The sequence below is a fragment of the Elephantulus edwardii genome, unplaced genomic scaffold (genome assembly GCF_000299155.1).
Source record: "Elephantulus edwardii isolate Elephantulus edwardi_28Jun2011 unplaced genomic scaffold, EleEdw1.0 scaffold00094, whole genome shotgun sequence".
Taxonomy (NCBI): Eukaryota; Metazoa; Chordata; class Mammalia; order Macroscelidea; family Macroscelididae; genus Elephantulus; species Elephantulus edwardii.
This window is the reverse complement of record NW_006399844.1, coordinates 10,460,352-10,487,524: the sequence shown is the minus strand read 5'-3', so window position 1 is coordinate 10,487,524 and position 27,173 is coordinate 10,460,352. Positions and strand designations below refer to the sequence as shown.

General features: G+C 40.8%; 1 protein-coding gene across 1 annotated transcript in view; it reads right to left on the bottom strand.

The window, feature by feature from the left end:
• The window catches only part of VPS53 (vacuolar protein sorting 53 homolog (S. cerevisiae)), a 172,429-nt gene extending 146,756 nt beyond the window's left edge, over positions 1-25,673 (bottom strand). The window contains exons 1-4 of the mRNA XM_006891010.1: positions 25,541-25,673; positions 17,771-17,851; positions 11,491-11,540; positions 6,879-6,945 (exon numbers count right to left, since the gene is read on the bottom strand). Of these exons, the coding sequence (XP_006891072.1) occupies positions 6,879-6,945; positions 11,491-11,540; positions 17,771-17,851; positions 25,541-25,627 (285 nt within the window). The 5' untranslated portion in view covers positions 25,628-25,673. The remainder of the gene's footprint in view (positions 1-6,878; positions 6,946-11,490; positions 11,541-17,770; positions 17,852-25,540) is intronic.
• Between the last annotated feature and the right edge of the window lie 1,500 nt (positions 25,674-27,173).

Below are 27,173 nucleotides of genomic sequence, written 5' to 3'. Positions count from 1 at the left end.
GGTAGCTGGGCATCATTTAGTTCTTCTGGTCTCATGCCACGGAAGTTTGAGTCCTACAGACTGTTTCTAGGTAGCTTTGATGTTCTTCACTCTTCTCATTCCACAGAGAGACACAGAGTTGTACTATACTCAAGACTCCAGTTGCTATTCACCAGAGTATAGAACATATTATCTGTGGACTACATTATGCCAAGTAGATATATATACACACACACCCTGCAGGATATACTTTTTATCCCTCAAGGGTATGGTCCTGAGGACTTAAAACCAGCAACGCACGCCCTCAGGGTGCTTGCTTATGATTAAGAAATCTACATAATTTGGGGCCTGTTGGCTGTACCATACCCCTGGATATATTTACAACATACACAAATAGGCATGCAGAACTATCATCTGACAAACTAAAGCATGGTCATAACTATTATTCCTTTCAACAATCCATTACCTGTATGTCTTCAATGGCACTTAGCCTTTGGAGAGTCACAGACTCCTGAGAGAATATACAAGAATCAATAATCAATAATCCTGAGAGAATATACAAGAATCAATAATCTTTTTCACACTAAAAAAAAATATAATTTATTTCAAGATACCCAGAGATCTCTTGGGCTCTCAGTTCCCAAATTAAGGGTCCGCTCCAGAAGGAGGACGTCAACTGTCCCAGTGCAACCTAGTAGGCATAGTACTGAGCACCACATTTTAAAAGGGATGCTGACAGGCTGCTACCCAAAACAAGGCAGTAAGAGGACAGCCAGGAAGGTAAAGGGGACAGAAATTATATCACATTATAAGGCTGAAGAAGTTGAGAATGCTTAGTCTAGGAAATGCAATGCTTAGGAAGGACTCTGTCAATTTTGTAAAGAGCTGCATTGCCAACCAAAAGATACACAGTTTGAATCCACCCACTTCTCCACAGGAGAAAGACTGGCAATCAACTCCCAGGTGATTTACTGCCTTTGAAAACCCAATAGAGGGTCAGCTATGAGTTGCTGCTGATTCAACAGAACATAACATGAGAAAAAGGGATTAGGCTTAAACTGGTCCAGCTGGCAAAACTAAGATAAATGAGAAGCTACAAGATCTAGTTACACTTCCCGTTCAGCGTAAGATGTTTGTTACAGTAAAAACAAAGAGAAGCTAGAGTGTGGTGAAGAACTACAGGGCAGTGAGTTCCTCCTCACTCTAAGTATCCTTGCAGAAACAAGACAGGAAATGCTAGCAATGTAAAAAAAAAAAAGACTACCAAAATGGGGGGGGAACTAGTACTACAAAAGCTCTCCCCAATCCAAGGTTTTGTGAACGGAGTCAAAAATGGCAATAACAATTTTCTTCCTTCCAAATCTTTGTCAAGCTCTTATCAAAGGAATAGCTGCGCTGCGGGTCAGCTTCACTCAGGAGGCACAAACCCAGCGGCTGGTCCTCCCTCTGTGATCTGCAATCAGTTTACTGGGACTTGGTCAGTCTTAAAATTTCACGTGCCATCTCTTTTCTTCCTCTAACTTCACCCCTCTACCCATCTCTTTTTCTACCTAAAACTTCAAGCTGTCCATCTTAATTATTTTCTTTTTTTCCAAATGAATATTACTGCTTATTTTATAAACCAACCTATTATTTGTTAAAAGGTGACCTCGAGGAATGGGTTCTGGTTAAAAGAGTTCTGAGTTAAAAGAGTATCTTAGGATGGAAGCCTCAGAAATTCCTCTAGTTCTCATCACTCCACTAAGTTGGGCCTCTTTTATTTATTTTTTTTTAATACTGGTTTAGATACAAAGTTCATAAAATTTGTATACATTGTTTTTCACATGGATCTTCCCCTCTTCCTTTAGAGTCTCTTTTATGAATCTGAGTTTTATTCTACATTACTCACACACACACCCCCATTCTAGCCAAGACCTTCAACTACATTCCTGGTCAGAGCAGTCGGTGCTGACATCTGGCTGTCCATCCTAATTCTTCCAGTGCTGGATCCATTTTACACTTGATAGGCATTTGTTGAACTTATCCGACCCACAATGTTTCAAACATGTGGGCAACTGATATAAACCCAACTGATAAATTCAACAGCTAAACATATAAACTTTGCATATGCATGCAAGTCTCTGTCAGAAGAGGGAACAGGCTAGAGCAGACCAGTCAAGTTCATACACACAAGAAGGGAGTCATCCATGATGCCCCACATTGTGACCCAGAGAACTAACTGCACAGCTGGACTTCAGAAATCTCAAGAAACTCGAGGAACTGCTTCACCATGTCTTTAATTTCTAAATTGTTACTTCTCAACAAATAATTTTTCAGTCAGACACTACTTTAAAGAAAAAAAAAGTTCTGCCAAACTGTCTCAAGATACCATCAATGTGATATAAATAATATTTGACCTGATTTACTGGCAAAAACGCCAATCTGGGCCCCCGGGCGTCATGGCGCCCAGCGTCCCACCTCACCCTGAGGCTGCGGCCAGGTGAACAAAACGAGGCTCAAACAGGTTCATGATTTTCATGATTGGCCTTGACATGATTCCCAGTCCCTCATTCAGTATATGTGGCACAAGCTTTTCTCCAATTTTTGGTCATCTTTGGCTTTCATACTCAAGAAAATGATATTGAAAAGCTACCTGAAGCTGTGTATGCACAAGAAGTAATTGAAATGACCATGGCTTGGATCAAGCACACCTCAGTCTTTGACAGCAGATTTTCCCAGTGCAACCCATCTTCTGATTTCCTGACTGCTGCTGCCACAGGTGTTGATTGTGGGTCCAAGTAAAATCAAATCATTGACAATTTTGATCTCTTCTCCATCTATCGATGATACTGCCCACTGATCCATCTAAAGTGTGTACACATCAATGATGAAATGTACTTTCTTATAGGAGTTATTTTTCAAATGACTTGTGTTCCAACAAGATAATTTCCTGGAGAATAAGCCTTATACCTTATTAATATTGGGTACGTCTTTGTAATAAATGCAGTGACAGTTTGGAGTGAAAAAAAAAAAAAACAACCAAAAACGCCAATCTGTCCTAGTTGAACAAAAGACAAGATTAACTTTCTAACAGGAAAATTTTTCCTTTTGTCCAAATGGCCACTCCTCTCCTCCCAAGTGTTTCTCAGAAGCTTAGGAAACTAGTTCTGAAAGCAAACTTTTCCTCTGTTCCAGAAAAAGGGAATGTGGGCCTCTTGACCTATAAAACTCAATATTTTGGAACATCCATAATTCTCCCAAGCCTCTGCCAGTCAAACAGAGCCTCCTTTCAACCAACCACCACCCAGCCAGGGCCAGAGAGCAAGGCTCTCGCTCCGAGGAGCTGACAAGGACAGGACCCAGAAAGTTCTCTGAGGAGGTGGAGGGAACCTTTACTTCAGCTTGCGTTACAAACTGTTGGAAAAGACAGATGGAGGGAATGGCAGGAAAAGCAATTATTTCTTCTGGGCTTCCTTTCTGTCTGGATTCTGAGGAGACAAAGACAAAATTCCATCACAGATTGAAATGCTATCTAAACATTCTTGAAAATGTGGTCTTGCTCTCTCAAAGCGACCTCTGCTACCTATGACCTATTAACCCATGAGGGTGGGGAAGGTGGCGTCCCCGCAGCAGGCTGCCTACCTCTAGACCTGGATCTCCAGGACACAAGTTTGTTGCCCACAGTTTGAAACAAATTATTATTTACATCTCCAAAACATGACCCAACAAAAACTTCTGATGAATCATTCCCTTTATTTTCATATCCTCAGGATGCTACATACCTGAAAACTCTCTTAAGTAGTTTAAGTTTTCTAGTGAGCTACGGGGCTGAATCACACTGAACAGCCGTGGTTTTATGTCAGTTTTAAATGAGGACTCTTCTGACACAAATCCAGTTTTAAGTCATTTTTTAAAAAACTCAAACACTGACCAAAATGATGTTCTTATACTAGTGGTAAGAAGTTGGGATGCCAATCCTAAAACAGAAAGTTCAAATTCACCAGCCTCTCCACAGGAGAAAGATCCTTCCATGCAGTTTACAGCCTCTGAAAAACCACTAGAGGGTCAGCTATGAGTCAATTCCAACTCAACAGCACACATCAACAATGACCAACATTTATTCGCAATGAATAAACAGTCTCACATAGACTGGTCAATACAGCTGAAGAAAAACTTATTGTATGTAAAATATAAGCACTGAGGACTCAACTATGAGAAAGACGGAGTTCTTGAAACACAGATTTTGCCTTCAAGGAGTTTATAAATGAGTCAAGAGGACAAGGAATGTTTACCCAAAAGTCAATGAAGACCACAAACACCAAATGAAAAGGACAAGCAAGGTCAGGAGAGCTTATGGTTAACAAGTGATCCTGAGTGCAGGGGTTACAAGTTTAACCAGAAGGTCATTGGTGTGAACCCATCAGCTGCTCCACCCCATAAAGGAACAATGAGGTGTCCTGCTTCTAGAAAGACTCCGGCTCGGGTAGCCCTATGGGCAGTCCTCTGTCCTGCAGGGTCACTAGGAGGGAGAGGCGGCTCCACGGTAGTGAGGGCGGCTTTGTTTTGCTGGGTGATCCCGGGATCAATGCTCTCATTGCACAACGAGAATAGTGTGCCAGATGAGCACCAAATCCCTTGTAATTCTAAAAATCTGACCTCTCTCATGTATCCAGATGAGACAAACAGAAAATTTCACAAAGTGACATTTCAGCTGGACCTTATATAGGTAAGAGTTTATTCCTACCCTCTTCTTTCACTTTTTTTTTTTTTAGTTCTCTTTTTGGTGGTGATATATTGAAAATCAAATACACACCAGCTTCAGTTTCTACATGGACACTTCAAGAACATCAGCTGAATAGTTGACAGCATGTCACCACTCGATGTCCACCTATGTTTTAATGTGAGTGTTTTAATTTAGGCTCTCCATCCCTTAAAGTTCTTTGAAAAAGTAAGGCTTTTAAATGTAGTTAATGGAAGAAAAACAGGGAAAACATTCCAGGCAAAAAAAGAACATACACACAGGTACAGCAAGCACAGGGTAGGCTTTAGAGCGCTGAGTCTTCCATGAGTGAAACACAGCAAGAGACAAAATGGAAAAGGCAGGTCAGTCAAAGCCTTGAATGCCAAGCAAAAAGAGCATGGATTTACTTTTCTAACCAGCAGCTCCTGAAGCATCTGAAGGGACAGATATACTGAGAAATACTTTTTAGCAGGTTAGAGGGCAGAATGAGGCCTGAATGTCCACAGGCTACCCTTGTCTTGCATTCTTTATCACCTCTGTTTACATGAATCTCATCTTCCAGAGGGAGCTCTGGTGGCCAGGTTGGTAAGGAGTTACACTGCAAACCCAGTGACAGGGAGCTGGAATCCACCAGCTGCTCTGTAGGAGAAAGATGAGAGTCTCCTCCCAAGTGACGTACAACCTCTGAAAACTGCTGGACAGTCCACTGCGAATCTGTTCTGACTCAAGAGCACATAACAACATCTACCAGAGATAGCATGGCTTCAAGAGAGACAGCTACTCAGACAAAAACAAAACAATAAGAAATAAGAGCCAAAGAAAGCACTAGGACACAAGGTCAGTTATAGAAAACCAAAACCAAATCTGCTGCCAATTCTGGCTCACGGCATGATACGGGACAGAGCAGAACTGCGCCATGGGGTTTCTGAGGCCGCACCTCCTAAGAAGCAGGGTGCCACCTCTTTTTCCTGCAGAGAGCAGCTGGTGAATCCAAATCTCCAAAACAGTGCTTGGCTTCTTTTTCACAGCAGAGGTCAGGTCTTTCTTCTGAGGTGCCTTCATATAGCCAACCACTGGGTTAGAACCTGAATGCAACAGCCAGTTGCAGTGGCCAGAACTTCCAATATGTCTGGAGATAAGTCATAATAATAACAAGAAGGTAGATCACTTACAGATAAGCCAACAGAGATGAATACTCAAGAAGTAAGAAAGAACATCATAAAATGTAGGCAAAAAAAAAAAGATATAAAACAGAAAGATAAAAGAGCGAGCCTGGGCACTGGTAAGCTCTAGCAGAGGAAATAGGAAACTTCTACATAGGGTTACACTCCCTCTCCCCAGAAATCTAGGCAGTATGATGAATATTCTCAGAAATCAGATCGTTCTATTTTTTAAATCTCCAAGACAGCAGATAACATAACTGAATGGTTGTAAGACGTGCACAACTCCTAACTCGATCAGTGCTGAAAAGGACGGGCCAGGCATTGTACGAGGTCGACTAGGAAAGGCACGCTCAGCATTTCTGTTATGATAGTGATTTCTGAAATAGGATGCCGAAACAAAGAGCAGAATCCAAATGAAAAGGAGAACGGCTAATAGGTAACATCTGGCTCCTCAGTCGCTGGAGAACACCCCGCCTCCTGGACTTCTTTTGTTCTTTATTCTCCTCCACTTCCCTCTTCAGCTAGAGCCAAACACTTTTGGAAATGAATTTACTGTTACCTGTGTTTGCCAGTAAAACCAGGCATGGAGATTTGTGACAGTGTCAGCTTAAAATCTTTTGTAGCAACAAGAATGAGAGCAAAGCCCCAACAACTAACTTGGTAAACAAAACCAATAACCTGGTGCACAAAATAAAGTAGGGTACAAGACGTGCCTGATATAAAGACACGGCCAGGGGCCCTTCAGCGCTCCTCACAGAGCCTCCTTCCATTGGCCGTGGGTGAGCTGCACTGTAATGTTTGCACCTGGCTAGGAGGCCTGAGAGGACTGGTGGCTGGTGTGGGCAGTGACATCTGCTGTTGGGGCCGCAGGCCATTCTGTGTCCTGCTGTGTATGGGACAGAGGGACAGGAAAGCGCTGTGCAGGAAGACAGTCAACATTCGGGTCCTTTGGTTGCTGGGGTCCTGAAGAAGGAAATGAGTTGCGTGTAATTCACACTGAAGAAGAGGTCACTTACTTGCCTTCCATCCTGGCCCACGTTTGTCTGACCTCTCACAACAGTTCGAATGTTGTCATCCAATCTCCTAGCAGAAGTAAAGGATACAAATCATTACAATAACTGCAAATCTGTGTAGATAAAAAAGGAGTCAGCAATTTATCCATCAACTTCTAGGGATTAGATCTACAAAAAAACACCACCACCTCAAAAAAACTCCAAAGCCATCATGCTTGAGCCCATTCTCATTCACAGTGGAAACCCTGTGTCTTGTAGGGTAGATTACTTTGTTACTCCCTGGGCTGTATCAACCGTAATCTTTTAAAGAAGCAGATACCCAGGCCTCTCTTCCTTGATGCTATTGAGTGGATTCAGATTATCAACTTTGAAATTAATATTAGTCAAGAACAAAAGCATTTGTACCACCCAGGGGCCCCCAGATAGTATCTTTTTGCCCAATAAACCAAACAAACATGAATGATAAAAGGAAGAACAGAGCCTGGACCTCAAGGGGGAAACAGCAGTAGTACAGAGAGGCCAGACCTAGTTCGGACTGATGTCTTCGTTGTGTATTTTTGGGGTTTTTGTTTTGTTTATAAAAAGACTATTTCCTTTTATTATTCAGTATTGTCTAAAAGGACCAATAAAAATTTTAGTTTTTTTCATGGAGTAAATCAGAAATGACAAAGTTGGTGAAATTTTACTGGAAGAAGTCAGAGAACAGGTTCAAATGACTCCACACAAAAATGTTCCTTCCTCAGTAACTTCCTTGGAAACTGTAAAAGGTGCAAAGAATTAAGAGTGCAACATAAAATCAGTGCTTCTCCTCCGGGCCTGGTCTTGTGACCTGTGCATGTGATGGATCGGTGGCCTCCTGTACTGCTGTCCCTCAAGGGAGCTCTGATGGTGTAGTCAGTAAGAAGCTTCTAACACCCTGCAGCTCAAACAGGGATCAATTACCAGAAAAATTCCTATCAGTGACTTTTACTTTTCATTTTAATAATTAAGTTTCTAAGCCCCTGCAGCTCAAACAGGGGTCAATTAATGGTGATGCAACCAGAAAAATTCCTATCAGTGACTTTTACTTTTCACTTTAATAATTCATTAATAGAAAGGTGAGGAGAGAGCTTTAAATAATGGGCTCAGATGTGCTTTTTAGATTATCAGGGTATTTCCAAGGAGGCCTACTGATGTAGTGTGTTACATGATGGGCAGCTAACCAAAAGGTCAACAGTTCAAATTGACTAGTTGCTCTGCAGGGACAGATAAGGCAGTTTCCTCCCACAAAGATCTCACTCACTCACTCACTCACTCAGTGAGGTCAAGCTAGAACCTTCTCACAGCTGATCCTCCAGAAAGTTTCCAGGACCGTGGATCACACAGGAGGAGGCTGCCCATCTTTCTCCTGCAGAGCCACCGGTAGATTCAAACTGAGAGGCCTTTTGGGTCAGCAGCTTCCTGTGCTCCAAGCTACCAGAGCTCCCTCCTATAGATTTACAGCCTTAGAAACACCACGGAGGGCACCATGGGTTAAAACAGGTCTCGGTGGCTATTGGTTTGTTTTTTGTTTACTTTGCTTTAGAGTGTTTCCATTTTCTGTAAAACCCTTGGACAATTTAGTGGGAGATGCTTCAATTTTCACAGTTCAAGTCCAAAAAACATTAAGAGGTATCTTTGTATTTCCTAAGGCGCCCATCTAAGCACTGTATTCATGGGTGAAGTCTTCACTTTTAAAAAAAACAAAAAAAAAAAAAACCAACCAACCAAAGGTTGTATACCAGTCGTTCACTGATGCACTGCCCACAGTATTAAAAAGGTGGAATCAATCTAAATGCCCACCAATAGGTAAGTGGACATGTAAAATGTGGTATTTTTATGGCAGTGAAACTAGATTGTATGAAACTGCAATGGCAGACACATGATACTACCCTTTTTTTTGTTTGTTTTTTTTAAAAGACAATTTATTTATTTATTCTTTTTATGTGTGTACCGTCAAATTGGATCTGACTGGTACAGGAGGCGATTGTTCCTCCTTCTTCAGCAGAGCATCTGGTGGATTTGAACCGTGCACCTCTGGGATTGCAGTGCACTTTCCTGCCACTAGGCCACCAGAGCTCACCTGATACTACCCGTTTGTTAAAACCCACAGGGCTACAAAGACAAAGAGTAAAACCTAAATGTAAACTATGGACCTTAGTCAATAACAATGTATCAATTCATTATATCAACTGGTTCACTGTATTCAAATTGTATTTGTTCTATCAACTGGTTCATTAATTTTAACATGTACAACACATTAACTATAAGATGTTACTAACAAAAATGGGCAGTCTCTGTGAAAAATTTACAGCCATGGAAATGCAATGGCAGTGGGTATTATTTTGAAGAATTCTTTCTGTAAATTTATTCTTTTTTTATTATTTTTTTTTTTAATTTTTATTATTTTTTGTGCATGTACCGTCAAATCAGATCTGACTGGTACAGGAGGAAATTGTCCCTCCTTCTCTGGCAGAGCATCTGGTGGATTCAAACCATGTACCTTTGGGATTACAGTACAGCTTCTTGCCACTAGGCCACCAGAGCTCCCCAAATTTATTCTTTTTAAGTGTAGTCTATACACCCAATGGAATAGCATTCAGCCATAAAGAGAATTGTTGTCCTGTTACATGCTACAACACAGATGAACCCTGAAAACATGCAGAGTGAAATAAGTCATGCACTAAAGGACAGATAATGTAGGAGTTCAATGTACGAGAAAGGCAATACATAGAGATCAAAGATTACTAGTGATTATCAGAGGAGGGAGGTAAGAGAAAGGGGTTAAGTTTTTGCTTAGGAAACACTTTCTGGTAATGCTGAAGGAATAATTTAACTGTACATAGTGCTGAAGAGCAACGATGTTCGTCTAGAGACAAAGGTGCACCTAATCCAGGCCATGGTCTTCTCAATTACTTGATATGCTTAAGAGAGTTGGACAATGACTAAGGATGACAGAAGAAGAGATGCCTTTAAGATGTGGTCCTGGAGAAGGGTCTTATACATACCATGGACAGCAAGAAAACAAACAGGACTGTCTTGGAGAGGGTTAAACCAAGTCCTTCCTTGGAGGCTAGGATTTTGAAGCTCCGCCTCACTTATTTTGGGCACATGAGCAGAAGAGACTGGTCCTTAGAGAAAGACATCACGCTCAGAAGGGTGGGGAGTCAGCGGAGGAGGGGAAGACTCCGGACGACATGGATTGATAAAGTAACTGGGGCAATGGGGTTGGTGTGTCAGAATTAGTGAGACTGGCTCAGGACAGGGAAGGGTTCAGAGCTGCTGTACATATGGTCACTATACATCACAGGTGACTCCACAGCACATAACAACATACTATGATAGGTTTGGAAGCAGGAGTGGCATCCACTTCCTAAACAAAATACCTCCAGAAACTCTATGAACTTTGATAAATGTCAATAATTGTAGGGGTGTTTCAGGCCTTTTTGTTCATAGGGTCACTATTAGTCACGTGCGACTTGAAAGCAATCAACAACAACAGTAATATGTACTGGGAAGAGTTATATAGTACAATAAAATCAACAATGTTGCTGAATTAAGCAATTAGAAAGAGTTAACAAATGTTTGGGTTTTTCTGCATTTATTTATAGATAACAAAGTTTATCTATCATATGTAATCATAAATAAATAGAAAAAAATGGCAAATGTTTTGATATTGAGATAGATATAGACAGGCAGGTATCACAATAAAGCACTTGGTGAAAAAAGTTGCACGGGGACGGGGGGGGAATCATCATCTCCTAGTTCTAAAATCAATGCATCATCTTTAAAAATCTCATTTTTAAAAAATCCTTATATTTAAAGACATCAACCCAATAATACAATACAAATATTGAGCATCTGTTATATGTCAAAACTGGAAATCTAAATTTACATAAATCAAACCAAGACTACTGGACAAGGCAGCCAATGCACTCCTGATGACCATACTAGACAAAATCATCACTGAATGATCACTAGACTTATGTCTAGGTCACTACTCAGCTCAATTGAGCTCTAGTGGCTAGTGGTAAAGAGCTGCACTGTCAATGCAAAGGCACACTGTTCAAATCCACCACCTACTCTGTAGGACAAAGGTGGGCTATCAATTCTCATGAGGTTTATTGCCCCTGGAAACCCACTGGAGGGTCAGTTATGAGTCAGTTCTGACTTGCAGGCACGTAACAACTCAGGTCAAACAGCAAATTCAGCCTCATGTGCATGTGGCCAAAAAGTATACATAGTAAGTTCATTTTTACATCCAAGTCTTTAAGAATACAAAAAAGGTAAATTCACTAGGGAAATAAGGCCATTAAGAACAGAATAGAATGCTTTTGTCATCTTTCATAATATACTGTTTTGGATGACCTCTCCAACTGCTTCCTTCCTTTTGTATGAATAACTGAACACTGACCAAAAATCAAGTCCCTGGCCACAATATTCAAACAGAGACCCAGAACAAAGATTACCATCTTTTTCCAAATTACCATATATAGCAAACTTGATTTGAGTGTCCTCACAGACAAATCCAACTGAATGTGATGCGATAAACAACATATTTTTCATTAACTATTAAAAGCCAGATGAGGTTACTTACCTTATTCTCAGTCTAATTTTGTTCACGACTTCATCTATATTTGCCAGAGACTGCAATACAGAAGGAAGAGGGTCCAGCTGTTATTTCACTTCCTGGGAATTCCCTTTTCACAAGGAAATGATGAGCTGCAATGACTTGCTCTCTTTCTATCTCTCTCTGTGAAAACTCAAAAAATGTAATCATACCATATGATACCACTTTTACCTTTTTCACTATTTTTCTTAACACGCAGCAGGCTGGCAGCTTGTACCAAATTCAGACCAGCATCTGCTCTTGTAAATAATGTTTTACTGGAACATAATCATGCCCACTCACTTACACAGGGCCACTGACCATTTCTGCTCTGTCTGCAATGTCCGCCCTGGGTGGGCGTGATGGAGACCATGTGGTCCACAAAGTCTACAATATTTACCCTCAGCCCTTTGCCAAAACGTCTGCTGAGCCCTGGTGTGTAGGGCTGTGCCATGGCCACACAGTAGGATGAACTACTGCAACACACAACAACATGCATAAATCCTGCTGGCCAAGAAAAGCCAGACACATGAGGATATTCCTTCTGAGTCCATTTATATAGTTCAAAACCATGTAAATCTGTTCTCTGGTACTGGAAACCAGGACAGTGGTTATTTTAGGGGGAAGTAATGGCTGTAAAGAAAAAGAGACCTTCTGAGGTTTTTATTTTCCACATTTTTATTTCTTCATCTAGGTGGTAGCTAGATGCTCGCATTTATTTTCTAAAAAGCCATCAAACTGTACACTTAAGATCCGTGTGCCGCACTCTAGCTGTGTTGATGTTTATTGTCAGATGCCGTCAAGCTGACTACAAATCATAGGAAACCCCATGAACAACTAACTGATCTGAACCTGGCCCCCTCCTGTGCCATCCTCACCACCTCTGCCCTGTCCACTCTTGCAGTCAGTATGTCGATCCATCTTATTAAGGGCCTTCCTTGCTTTCTCTGACACTTTGCTTTTCCAGCATGATGGGGTTTTTCCCCTCTCAATAAATTATTACATTTCAGTACATAAGTTCATTAGGAAAACTATTGGAAGGACATAAATACTAACAGTTATAACTCTTATTAGTAATGACATCTGTAAAATGTATACTAACAGCTATAATCCATGCAAAGGAGTTTTAATATTTCTTTTGCTTATGAGTGCCTACTAACCTACAGATATTGACTATGCTTTGCTATTGAAATTATAACAAAGTTATCTGTCTTTAAGACAACGATAAGACTATTTTTTAAGACTTGGACTAAATGTGAGGAAATGGTGCCCCCTAATGGAGAAGAGATGCAGGTGACACAACCTCACTTGCTGAAACTGAGGAGGACCTAAGGCATTTGTTGAAGGACTGCAGTCTCCAATATGGATTGAATCTAAACATCACAAAAACAAAGATTCTCACCACTGGGCCAACTGGCAGCATAAAAGATGGAGAAGAGATTGAGATTGTGAACTATTTCAGCTTGCTTGGTTCCACAATCAATTCTTACGGCACGAGCAGTCAGGAAATCAAAAGATGAATTGCACTGGGAAAATCTGCTGTCAGAGACCGCTCCAGAGTATTGAAGAGCAATGACATCAGTCTAGGGACTAAGATGCACCTGATCCAAGCCACGGTCTTCACAATTACTTGCTATTCATTGAGAGCTGGACAATGACTAAGGACGACAGGAAAAGAATTGATGCCTTTGAGTTGTGGTGCTGGAGAAGGGTCTTGAATATACCATGGAATACCAAGAGAACAAACAGGTCTATCCTGGAGCGGGTGAAACTAAGCTCCTCCTTGGGGGTAAAGATTTTTAAACTTTGTCTCACATACTTAGAACATACTGCCAGGAGGGACCAGTCTTTGGAGAAGGACATCATGATTAGAAGGGTGGAGGGACAGCAAAGGAGAGAAAGACCCAGATGAGATGGGGTAACGAGGGAAGGTGTGTCAGAGACAGTGCGATTGACTCAGGATAGGGCAGGGTTCAGAGCTGTTGTACACAGGGTCGCTATGAATTGCAAGTGACTCAAAGGAGATAACAAAAACAATGGAGAAGAGAAGATACCATTTTATATATTTATTCAAGTTTCAAAATACACTTTCATGAATCAATCCTCTTTCTCTCTCAACAGAAAGAAGTGGGAATGATGCAGAATCATGGTTTTGAATTATTACCAGCAACCTCAACCAGTCTGGTAGGAGAAACAGGTCACAAGTGTTGAGATGTCAGATTTTACAGTTCACACCTCTTCCGAACAAGTCAATGTTACTCAGAATTTTCAGACAGAAATCCAAGAACAGACTTAGAAAAGAGTTAGTGGAATCTCAGGAAAATGAAGTTATTTTAATTGAAGAATCCAGTGTCACACCATCATGTGAGCAGTTGATCTTGTCAGAGGATCTTGATTTTTACCCAACTCTGCCACTAACAAGGAGCCCTGGTAGCATACTGGGTAATGTACTGAGCTGTTAACCGAAAGGTGAGCAGTTTGAATCTACCAGCTACTCTCAGGACAAAGATGGGCAGTCTGCAGTCTCCTCTCACAAAAATTGACAATCTTAGAGATCTGATAAAGAGTTGACGTAAGTTGGAATCAAGTGCTGTGAGTTTAGGGTCTGGCTGCCATTATTCACTAGGGAAACCTGCTCTTCTTCCTTACTCCCAATGTAGGGTAAAGGTATCAACAAACCCAGCCAGTCTGCTAGGCTAGAAATCAAATTCCAAAATCTTTAACTTGACACAGATGACTCAGCTTAAATGCCATTTACTCAGGGAAGTCTTTTTGGATCTCTCAGATTAAACATAGAGTCCTGTGTGTTACGTCAACTCAGCACTTATGCTTCTTGGAAATGCTATTAGATTTAAGCTGATTTTATCTTCTGTGTCTCTCATCATTCTCAGCATAAAATAAGAATGAATTTTTTTTTTTGGGTGGGGTGGTAAAGTGGTATGGTTGTTAAGCACTTACAGCAGTGCATGATATAGAAAGGAGGCACACATTTTAAGTATTAGTATAGTTGCGCCTGATCCAGGCCATACTCTTCACAATTACTTGCTATATGTCAGAAAGATGAACAATGACTTGTTATATGTCAGAAAGATGAACAATGACTAGGGATGATAGAAAGAGAATTGATGCCTTTGGGCTGTGGTGCTGGAGAAGTGTATTAAATATAAAATACAAACTGGTTCATCCTGAGAGGGTGAAATCAGACTGCTCCTCAGAGGCAAAGATTCTGAGGTTTCATCTGACATACTTTGGACATGTTGCAAGGTGCGACCAGTCCTTGGAGAGGGACGTCATGCTAGGAAGGATGGAAGGAGAATGCAAAAGAGGAAGACCCTCAATGAGATGGACTGACTCAGTGACTGCGGTGATGTGGGTAGGTATGTCAGAGACACTAAGGTTGGCACAGGATGGAGCAGGTTTCAGGGCTACTGAACATAGGGTTACTATGGGTCACAAGTCACTTTGACAGCACATAACAACAACAAGACAATAGTTGTAGAAATTAGGACTTCTCTGAGAAATGACAACAGTTATATAAAGGCTACACACACACACACACACACACACACACACACACACACACACACACACACACTGTATTTAAAAGCTGGTTGGGCCTGAGGGCCTAGTGTTATTTTATTTTGGAGGAACATTCTTCTAAGTTGTACAGCACTCTTCTGTCAATTTTCTGTACTGAGGTAATGTGGGTTTGCTATTATCCTGAACCTTGTGCTATTGGGGGGGTCAAAATGCCATAACGGCTGTCCATGATGGACAGTTTGGTGGAGCTCCCAGTTTAAGACAGGTTTGAACGCAGGTGTGGCATCCACTTCCTAAATCACATGCTTCTGGAAACTCTATGAACTTGGAGAAAAGGTGATAATTATAGAAAGGCTTCAGGCCTTTTGTTCATAGGGTCACTATGAATTGTGCTCAAATCAACAGCAATCAACTACAACTGAGGATAAGCAGAAACACGTAGCAATACACATAAATAAGTCTTTTTAACTTGTTGCTGTTGTTGAAAATGCACACAGCAAAATATACACTAATTCAAGAAGTTCTACGTATGTATGATTAAATTCTTTAAGTTGTACAACCATTCTCACCCTCCTTTTCTGAGCTTTTAACCTTTTGAATGACTGTTTTTGTTTGTTTTTTTTAATGACTGTTGTCAATTTGCTGTCTTACAGATCCTTCCTTAAAATACTACCATGCTCAAGGCAGACTTCTTTACTAATTAAGCTAAACTATTGTTTGGTTTGAAACTATTGGTGGCTCGAATTTGCCATTTCCTCTGCAGGAAAAAGATGGGAAATCTCTTCCCATGCAATTTGTAGCCTCTGAAAACTGGCTGATGATCAGCGATGAGTCAGTTCCAACTCCACAGCACATACCAACAACAATATTGTTTGGTTTAAAGATTTACAGAGGATATTTTTCATTTAAGGGCAACAGTTATAGGAGCTCATCCAATCTCCCTCCATTATCTGTGAAATCTGGTCTATGATAATTTTAATTTATTCTACATTTTCCCTGCCTCTTGATCCAAGAATCTACTGAAAATTCTCTGATCAAAATGGTCAGTAAATGGTAGCCAGGTATCACCCAGTGCTTTTGGTCTCAGGGGAAGGGAAACAGCAGTTCAATAGTCACATAAACATTTTCTCCTCCAACTCCTGAGTTCCCTTCCTCTGTTGATCCAGGATAGAGACCAGTCATACCTTGGACACTCACTTGCAAGCTCAAGTCTTTGCAACTTTATAATAATTTACTTATATTTTAATTAAATAAGTACTAAGTATAATATAGACTGTAAGCTCTATCCTAGGGAGACCCAAGTCTTGCTCAATACTCCACCCTTCAATTTCTCATAGAGACACACAGAGAGTTAAGTGTTTTTGTGACAAGCAAATCAAAAACTAAATTTTAGATTCTACTGTTTCTTCACCCTTTGGGCACCAAATTCTGTGACTTCTAACCCCTCCACAGCTGTCAGATCTTGTTCTTTACACTCTGTAGTCTTCACCCAACTTCCCATCATCATCTCAATCACCCCTAAACTGGTCTAGGCTTCCAGCTTTGTGTGCCTTTCTTTATTCTCCACGCTGATGCCAGATGGAATTTTTAAATGTGAATCGGATCAAGTCATTTCTCTGTAAAAAACCGTTCTTCAACAGGCACTGTCTAGATTAGCAGAGTCATTGTTATTGTATGTATTGTGTGCTGTCACAACAGAATCTATCCATGACTGACTCTCCAACAGGTTTTCAGAGGCAGGAAATGGCATGGAAGAAGACTACCCATCCTTCTCCCTCAGAGCAGCTGGTAGATTCAAAAGTGTGCCTTTGGGACTACAGCACAGCTTCTCACCGCTAGGCCACCTGAGCTCCCTGATTAGCAGAGAAGGATGTGCTTATCCCCACGCAATTTGCAATATTATTCATTGGGGTAGCAGAAATATCTACTTATACTCTTTATTTACATAGTAAATACTATAAAGTTTAGTTACATTAGTACTGAAATATATACATTTTATATAGCCTTCACTCTCAAAAATATTATTTGGTTAAAAAAAATCTGTACAGACAAATCAACTGAGAAAACAGAACATAAAGTCTGACTGTGTACATCTTAAAAAGGGATCATATAAAAGTCCAAAGGGGGAGGGGCAGGGAAGGAAGGTTGAGGGTAAAGAAGGGGAAAATCACCAGGGGTGAAGGAATTAGCAAAGATCCATTGGGGACCTCAAAAGAGAGGGTAATGGTAGGCATAGATCCATGGTGATGAATTTTACAAAACACAATGTATTATGACTGTATGAAACACAATGTGAATAGAGGAAAGAGTGAAACAATATATATGAATTTTGTGCACAAACAAATTTAAAAACTTTTTAAAAAGATTATCGGGGGGGGGGAAGTGGGTCAAATTAAGTGGCTTTATGACTACCCAGCCCACCTTCAATTTCCCCTTTACATTTAAAAAATTTTCTGCTTCTTAATTTACTATGGAAAATTTGTGATAGACTCTCTAAACTTCAAGATACAATTCCTAATAATATGTTCACTATAAAAATAATTGTATTACAGCAATTTAATTAACCCTACAGTTTAGTTACAATGACAACAGTTTGAATCTTACATGTTTGTCAAAGTTCCTTAAGAGTATAATATGTATAGTAATAAGTAGAATATAATATGTCAATCATAACACTCGGGATGCGTCAGAAGTCCCTAGAAGCAGGATATGAAGACTCTAGACTTACTTGCTCAGTTGGGAACAAGGTATTGATGTATTCCACAGCATTGAAGTCTGCTCGATCCAGAGGATCCTGGCTTGGAAATACCTATACAGAAAGAGGGGATTACAAAGAACTCTCATCTTCCTGCCTTTTATTATGCATTGTTTCCTCCCACTGATTGAAGAGGAGAAAAATATTTTTTTCCATTTTATAATGCTTTACATATAACAAATGCTCAATGAAATAGCTATTAAAGTAAATCTTCAGTTTTTTGTTTTTTTAAATCTTCAGTTTTTAACATCTATACTTTTAACTTACAGCAACCCTATGAACAAGTGATCTGAACCCTGTCCTATCCTGTGCTATCCTCATCATTGCTGATACATTTGAGCCCACTGCCACAGATACTGTATTATTCCATCTTGCTGAGTCATTCTCTCTTTCATTGACCCTCTACCTTTTCAAGCATGATGTCTCTTTCAAAGGGAAGAGCCTCTCCTAACAATATGCCCAAAGTATGTGAGATGAAGCTTCACCATCCTTGCCTCCAAGGAACACTCTGGTTGCACTGACATATTTATTTGTTCTTTTGGCAGTCCATGGGACACCACAACTCAAAAGGCATCAATTCTACTGTCACCCTTATTTACCACTCAGCTCTCAGATGCATAAGTGATCAGAAAAACAATGGCTTGCATCAGATGCACTGTGTCTTTAAACTGACATCATTGCTGACTTTGGAGACAGGGTTGTCCTGTGTCATGATATTTGTATATATGACTGTTTCTACAGTTTGCTGTTAAAAGGTGTAACACTTAAGGTCAGTTTGCTGAACTGGGGGAGGGATTTGCATGCTGCTACTTATTTTACAGCTAAGGTGCAGATATGCTTGTTTGTTTAGTGTTTGCTCTTATGTAACAACACTTGTTTGTCAGTTTGCTGTACAGGGGTAATTTGTGGGTTGCTTTAATGCTAGAAGCTCTACCACTAGTATTTCAAATGCCATCAGGGTCACCCACAGTGGACAGGTTTCAGCAGAGCTCCCTGATTAAGATAGACTTAGAAAGAAGGATTGGCCATCCACTTCTGAAATAAAAGGTCTTCAAAAACCCTAAGAACAATAGAGGAACTCAAATACCTATAGCATTAGTGGTAAAGCCCAGATGAGAAGTCATTCAAAAATGAGGAGAGACAGCTGAAAACATCCACTAATAACTGGGATGTAGAATGTACAAAGCCGGACTAAAAGAAAACTGGAAGTTGTCAAAAATGAAATGGAACTCATAAAGATAGCCAGGCATTTCATTCTAAGTATTTGTGAGCTGAAATTGGCTACTTTGAATCAGACAATTATATGATGTATTATGCCAGGAATGAAATGTTAAAGAGGACATATTAATAGTGCTGCATTCACAGTTTAAAAAAAAAAGAACTTTGCAAGATTTATCATGAAGTACAATGCTGCAGTATATCCATATGTGTACAAGGAAGATCTGTTAATAAAAGTGTTATTCAAATATATGCATCAACAGCTAAAGCCAAGCTGAGGAAATTGAGGAATTCTACCAACTTTTGCAGTCTGGAATTGACCAAACATGCAGTCAAGATGTATTAATGTAATAATTGGTGACTGGAATGTAAAAGTTGGAAACGAAGAAGGTATAATAATTAGAAATTTTCAACTTGGAGACAGAAATGAGGATGGAGATCGAATGATTGAATTTTATGTATTCTTTTTATTTATTCATCACAAATATCTTATATAAGAAACACAGGTGGTGACTATACATATGGACTTCACCTGATGGCCTGCATAGGAATCAAACTGACTAAACCCATAGGGGAAAAAAAATCACTGGAAAAGCTCAGTATCAGCAGTCAAAATAGGCCAGTTGCTGACTATGAAACAGGCAATCAATATCAAGTTCAAACTGAAGCTGAAGAAAACAAAAACAAGTCCACAATAACCATAATATGATATTGGATCTATCGCATAGGAATGTAAAAATCATCTCACGAATAGATTTGACATACTGAACTCTAAATAATAAAAGACCAAATGAATTGTGGGATGACATCAAAAGATATCTATCATCCATGAAGAGAGCAAAGGGTCGTTACAAAGACAGAGGAGGAAGAAAAGACCAAAATGGATGTCAGAAGAGACTCTGAAGAGTACATCACAGGCACATGTCATTTATACACTCTCAAGTATACTCATTCACCAAAGGAAATGCTGTTAAGTTGGTCTGACACTGAGTGTACACCCCTTGGCAAGTATAAGAGAAATATCTACTTCTTCAAGCTGGATGGTTTCTGCTCAACTCTCTCTCACTACCCCTAAGTGCTACCTTAGGTATTAATATGTCGCCATATAATCAGGCCCCCAATCCCTAACAAGCCAATTATCTCTTCAAGTAATAATTTTTTAAAAAATAATCTATTCCAGTGCTGAAGAAAACCACCACTGCTGTTGTTGTTCTTGTTGTTGTTATGTGCTGTCGAATCTTTGCAACCCGCAGCAACCTTGTAGCACTGTCCTGCACCAGTATCACTGATTCTGACACAACAATCCCCATTGCCCCAGTTACGGTATCAATCCATCTCATCCGAGGTCTTCCTCTCCTGTGCTGTCCCTCCATCCTTCCAGGCATGATGTTCTTCTCCATGGACTGGTCCCCATCCTGGCCACGTGCCCAAATTATGTGAGACAGAGCTTCAAAATCCTAGCCTCCAAGGAGAAACTTGGTTTCACCCTTTCCAAAACAAATCTAATCATTTTCTTGGTGGCCAATGTTTAAGACTCCTCTCCAACACCACAATTCAAAGGCATCGATTCTTCTTCTGTCATCCCTATGTTTTTGTCCAGCTCTCTGATGCATAGCAAGTAATAGTGAAGACAATGATTAGGCACTCCTTAGTCTTTAGACTAACACTGTTGCTTTTCAGTACTCTGCAGAGGTATATAACAGCAGATTTTGCCAATGCAATTCATCTTTTAATTTCCTGACTGCTGATGCCAAGAGTGTTGATCTGGCATAGTGCTGCCCGGTGGTAAGAATCTTTTCTTGATGTTGAGCTTTAAGATATATTGAAGACTTCAGCCTTGTCCTTCTGCAGCAAGTGCTTCAGGTCCTCCTCAGTTTCAGCAAGCAAGGTTGTGTCATCTGCATAATGTAGGTTGTTAATGAGTCTATCTCCAATCCTGATAAAGATTCCTCCTCATAATGCCCTACTTTCCAAATGATCTGTTCTGCATATAGAATGAAATGATATGGAGACAGGATTCATCCCTGACACACTCCCTTCCTAATTTTGAACCATAGTGTTTCCTTGCTCTGTTCTGAGGACTGCTTCCCGGTCCAAGTATAGGTTTCAAATAAGTACAATCAAGTGTTCTGGTATTCCTATTTTCCTCAAGGTTAGCCATAATTTGTTGTGATCCACACAATCAAATGTTTTTGTGTAATCAAAGAAACACAGACATTTCTCTGGCACTCTTTGCTTCCTGCCAAAATCCATCTGACATTGGTAGTAGTGTCTCTAGTGCCACAATCTCTTCTAAATGCAGCCTGTAATTCTGGTCAATGTACTAGTCATTTCTGGATAATTTTCAGCAGGATTTTGCTAGTTTGTGTGAAATTCTTGATATTGTTTGATAATTTCCACACACTGTCAGGTCACCTTTTTTTTGGAATGGGAATAAATATGGATCGCTTCCAGTCAGCTGGCCAGGCCTCCAGATTTCTTAACACAACCTGGTGAGCACATCCAGGACACCATCTGTTTGCTGGAATATGTCAATTGGTATTCCATCAATTCCTGAGGTTTTATTTTTTTGTCAAGTCCTTCAGAGAAGCCTGAACTTCCTCCATTATCATTGCCTCTTAATCATATGCTGTTTGGGAATCTGTCTGTAGTGATTATTATTCTAATTCCTGAGAAAACACTTATCACTTCTCTTTATAAATGTACTGTTCCATAACTATTGCACAATTGTTGTCTGCAGAATTCTATCTTAAATTCTGACAGTAAGGAAAAATTCTAAATGTCTTCATAACATCAAAATGTCTGCCTACTAAGTAAATCATCATTACAATGTAATCAAATTCTGAAGAAAAAGTGCACCTGTTCTTCTGAGACCTCTGTAAGTCAAATAAAAATCAAAGGCATTATTTATCTGAGCCCATTAGGACCAAAAAGTCTTCTTCACTCTCTGCACATAAGACTGTTGAGGAGTATTCCTCCAATTCTGATGCCACATTCTTCATCACACAGTCCAGCTTCTAAGATTAGTTCAGCATAAGGTTGAGGTGCAAGGCCACCAGCTGCTCTGTGGAAAAAGGATGGACAATCTCTGAAAACCCACCAGAAGGTCAGCTATGGGTCAGATCTGACTCTACAGTACCCAACAACAAGTATTGAACAGGTATAGAGTAACAGCATAAGGCTGATACACCCTTCCTGATTTTAAACAATGCAGTACCCCCTTATTCTATTCTTGGTCTATATACAGACTTCGCATAAACACAATTAAGTGTTCTGGAGTTTCCACTCTTTTCAATGTTATCTATAATTTGTCATGATTTACACAGTCAAATTCCTTTGCAGTCATAAAACACAAGCTGTTGTTAAGTGGCAACTCATAGTGACCCTATGAACGAAAGACCTGAACACTTGTACAACTTTCATCCTTTCCCCAGGTTCATAGGGCTTCTGGAGGCAAGCTACTTTGGAAGTGGATGCCACTCCTGCTTTCAAGCTTGTTATAATCAAGGAACTCCACCAAACACTGCCCACCATGGGTAACCATTATTGCATTTGACACATCAGTGTCACAGTGTTCAGCTTCACAGCAACCATGAGTAGGCACAGCAAGTGGACAGACCAGGGCTATAAGACCTAGAAGAATGTTTAACCAAAAACAATTCAAATCACAAGTACCCATCTTCTATTCTCTGCTTTCCACCAAGATCCAATCAACAAACTACTTTATGCACAAGAAACATGCTTGCTTGCAGAAAAGGAAGATGACTTGAAGCACTTTATAGTAAAGATCAAAGACTTTCAATATGGATTACACCTCAACGTCAAGAAAACAAAATTCTCACAACTGGATCAATAGCCAACACATGACAAATGGGAGACTGGAGTTGTCAAGGACTTTATTTTACTTGGATCTACAAACAACACCAATGAAAGTAGCAGACAAGAAATAAAAAGATGTATTATACTGGGAAAACTGATGTAAAGTGCTAAAGAGCAAGGATGTTAGTTTTACACCTGACTCAAGCCACAGTATTTTTCAATTGCTTTTTTTTTTAATTATTAAATTTTATTAATTTTAATGAACATTTACAGAGATTTGGGGTTTTCATTCATTCATTGTTGCACTATTTTCTCTACCCTCCTCCCCAGTTCTTCTTCCCCCCCCCTTGAATTGCTTCTTTTGTATGTGAAAGTTATACTATAAATACAGAAACTGTAGACTAACTGATGTGTTTCAATTGTGGTATTGGTGAAGAATATTGAGCATACTATCAAAAGGACAATTCTGTCTTGAAAGAAGTACAGTCACAATAGCCCTTAGAGGCAAAGATAGTAAAACTTTATCTCATCTACTTTGGGCATGCTGCTGGGAGGCATCAGTTCTTAGATAAAGAAATCATGTTTGGAAAAGGAGATGTCAGCAAAGGAGAGTAAGACCCTTAAAACGACAGAGACTAATATAGTGACATAACAATGGGCTTGAGCATATTAGGCAAGATTTCAGTCTGTTGTTCATAGAATCATTATGAGTTGCAGTCGAGTAGAGGACACCAAACAACAGGTCCAACTAAGCTGTGTATTGTCTTCTTCTGGAAGATAGAGGTGTGCAGCATAAACCTTTTCCAATGTTTTGGCATCCTTGGGATGTGCAAATGTGTTTAGGATGAAACAATCCTGGAAACACCAAACTAAAGCCAAACTCGTTGCCATCAAGTTGACTCCAATTCTTAGAGACTTCCTGTGTTAAGAGAATAGAACTGCTCCACTGGGTTCTGTCAGCTGCAAACGTAACAGAAGCGGATAGCCAGGATTTCTTTCCATACTACCACTCAGTGGATTCAAACCACAGACCTTTAGGTTAGCAGTCAAGAGCAAACTGTGTCACCAAAGTTCCTCCTAGAAACACCTTCATTCAAAAATCTATAAAACAAAACTATGCAAATTACAAAACATAAGTAAATTAAATAGCACAGCGGTAGACCCATCATAAGGATTAATGCTCAACAAATGTTAACTAGTACTACTAGCAGTAATGTTTTGCTTGCAAATACTTCCCAGTGCTCACTAGAATAAAGAGCTCTCATAGTGTAATGTATAAAATGTGCTATTAACCAAAAGGGTAGGCCTGGTTCAAATCTAGCCACTGAACTATACTGTGTGTCTCTTTCTGGCAGATGGTTGTCTTTTTTTCTGTTTCTTTTTCTAGCTATTACAGGGGAGAAAGATGGGCCATCTCCTTCCATAAAGATTTCCAGGCCCAGAAACCCGATGGACCGTGACTACAGTAAAAACTATAAGCGGTGAGTTAGATTTTTAAAGTTATCTTCCATTTTCTTAAGTTTCCTCTTCTTTTCTTTAAATTTTACCCTCCCCCCCCCCCCCACACCCCACCTCCACCCCCGTTTAAGTTTCCTCTTCTTTTAGGGAGATTTTTCTCCCTCTTTCAGAAACAATATGCTAGAACTCAAACTAAGAGGCAAGAAAAACTTCTTGTAACTCTGACACACGGCAACACTACATAACAGAACCATATAGGGTTTCCAAGCCTGTGTTATCTACTGGAGCCGAGTGTCACATTTTTCTCCCAGAGATCATTTGGAACCACTGAACTAAAAGCTTTTAACACTCTGCTACGAAGGCTCCATCAATACCTTACTGAAAAAAACAGACGGGGAAAAAAGCCCTCCTCGCCATGTTTTGTTGTTTTCTTAAGATGTAATCCATACCGAAGGCTGCAGTGCTTGATCTTTACCGTAAACTTGAAAAGCAACTGTCATCAACTAAAGAGTTCCTACAGAGACGGGAGGCCTTTGTGAGAATACTCTTTATCCAACTCAAACTACTCACTTGTAAGGATTCTCAGCTTCTGAAGCATGGTAAAAAGTCTCCTGTCAAATTTCTCCATGCTCAGTCTTCTGCTTCAGAAATTAAAGTGACCCCAAAACCCAACCCAACCCATTGTCTTTGGGTCCTTTCTGACTCAGAACTACTGCAAAGGTTGGCGCAGAACTGTCTCGAAGGGTTTGCACAGCTGTCAATTGGTTGAGAAGCAGAATGTCACATCTTTCTCCCGCAGAGCGACTGGTGGACTCGAAAGACTGACCTTTTGGTTGACACACAGCGCTTTAACTGACAGACCAGCGCCTTTATCCATCGCGCCATCTAGGAACCTAAATAGATCCCACCTCTCTTTAAAGAGCTAGCCTGAGCAACCGATGCTATGGCACTTTAGCCGGGGCTGTGAGCGAACCATCCACCCTACAAGTTTGAAGCTGCCAACCATGAATCTCTTTTAGGTTTATCCCTTTAGGGCGTCCAGTTTCCATGCCCAAACCCACCAAGGTGCTCAACCAAGACAACCAAGGCCTGCAAAGAGCTCTTTAATTCAGAAATCCCTTCCCACGCTACCTCCCTCAATCAACGCTTTCTCTTTTCTTTTCTGTCCAGCCCCCTTCTTCCCCTCCCAGCCTACTCAGGGTCGCCCCATCCTCCTCATTCCCTGCCCTCAGGGGGCGGGACGCTCACCTGCTCTATGGCGAGCTGCACTTCGGGCGTGAGCTGCAGCACCGCTTCCAGCTCCTCCACGAACTCCAGTTCTTCTTCCTCCATCATCCCGCCACCCGGGCCCACTGGATCCACACAACAGCCCAATTCGGACCCCTCCAGGCTTCAAGCGGGGACCCAGATCACCAGCCTTCCAGCTGCAGAAGTGTCGCAAGGTTCCGCTCTGTCAGCCAGCCCGGCACTTCCGGGAAGCCAGGGACTTCCGGGTTCCGGAGCACTCTGGGATAGCGGAGGACTTATCGCTTGTCGCCTGGCCGATTACCTGCATCCTCTGGACAGTTTCCTCTGGAGGCCTTTCCTCTGCAACCCTGGCCTACCCTCACTTGGTCCTTAAGTTGATGGAGATTCTCCTCCCTTCACCTAAGGCGTTCTCCCTCCGAGGGCGATGCTGGGGGACGATCTAACTATCCCAGCCTCACCGCAGCCAACCAGTCCAATGCAGGAGTAGCAAGCAGAGCAAATCCACCATCCTTCAGCTCCAATGCTTCCACTTGGTCAGTGCCAGTGGGTGACCCTTCTCCCACCCCGCCTTCAGAGGTGGTATTGCCACGGTCCATTTGTAGGACAGAGCAGGGTTCACTTAACAGATGAATTCTCCGTATTATCAGGGCACTAGGTGGAGTTTTGAGAGGATGAATATAGCTTCCTTACTGAGGATAGGGGAGAATCTGGCAGTTCCTTTCACTGAGAAAATAACTCATTTCTGTGAGCTTGAAAAGCAGGGGTCTAAGTCCGATTCCACGACAAGATATCTGTGTAAATTTTAACAGCTCACTCTAATTGCTCGGCTTGCCCTTGCATGGTTGAAGTGGAAATTGAATATAAAAAGCAGTATGCAAATTTAAGCTAGTAATACAAGTAATATTAGGGTGTCTAGCGTGTATGCGCCAAGAGATTGGCTCACGATGTGGAACCACTTTTCAACAGACACATTAAACAATGAGGTAATTGGAACCCAAGGAAGAGCTGTTTGACCAGTTGCACATTGTGAAACTGAAATTCGTTAACAGAAGAGCCCCTGTCTCCACTGAGCTTTTTTGTTTGTTTGTTTTTAAGTGTGTGTATGTTTTTTTTCTTTTTCACCAAAGTTACTCACAGTAAAGGAAAAACGGAAGTAATATGATTTCTAATGAAGGAATTCTCTGGAAACTGTGAACTTTGATAAATGGCGATGGTTGTTGAAGGGCTTCAAACTTTTGTTCATGGGGTCACTATGAGTCATGCTTGACTCGACGGCAGTCAACAACAACATACAGTAGAAAATCATGATTTTTCCTTTCACAATTATTTCATGTACATGAGAAAGTTGGACAGTGAATAAGGAAGACCAAAAAAGAAATGGCGCCCTTGAATAATTGTGCCGTTGGCAAAGAGTGTTGAATATACATACCCTGGACTGCCCAGACAACAAAGAAATCTGTCTTGGAAGAAATGCTGCCAAGGTGCTCCTTAGAGACAAGGACAGTGAAACTTCATTTCACATGCTTTGCACACGTTGTTGGGAGGGCCCAGTCACTGGAGAAAGACATCAGACTTGAAGAATTAGAGCGTCAGAGAAGGAAAGGAAAGAGGAAGACTCTCCACGAATCAGACT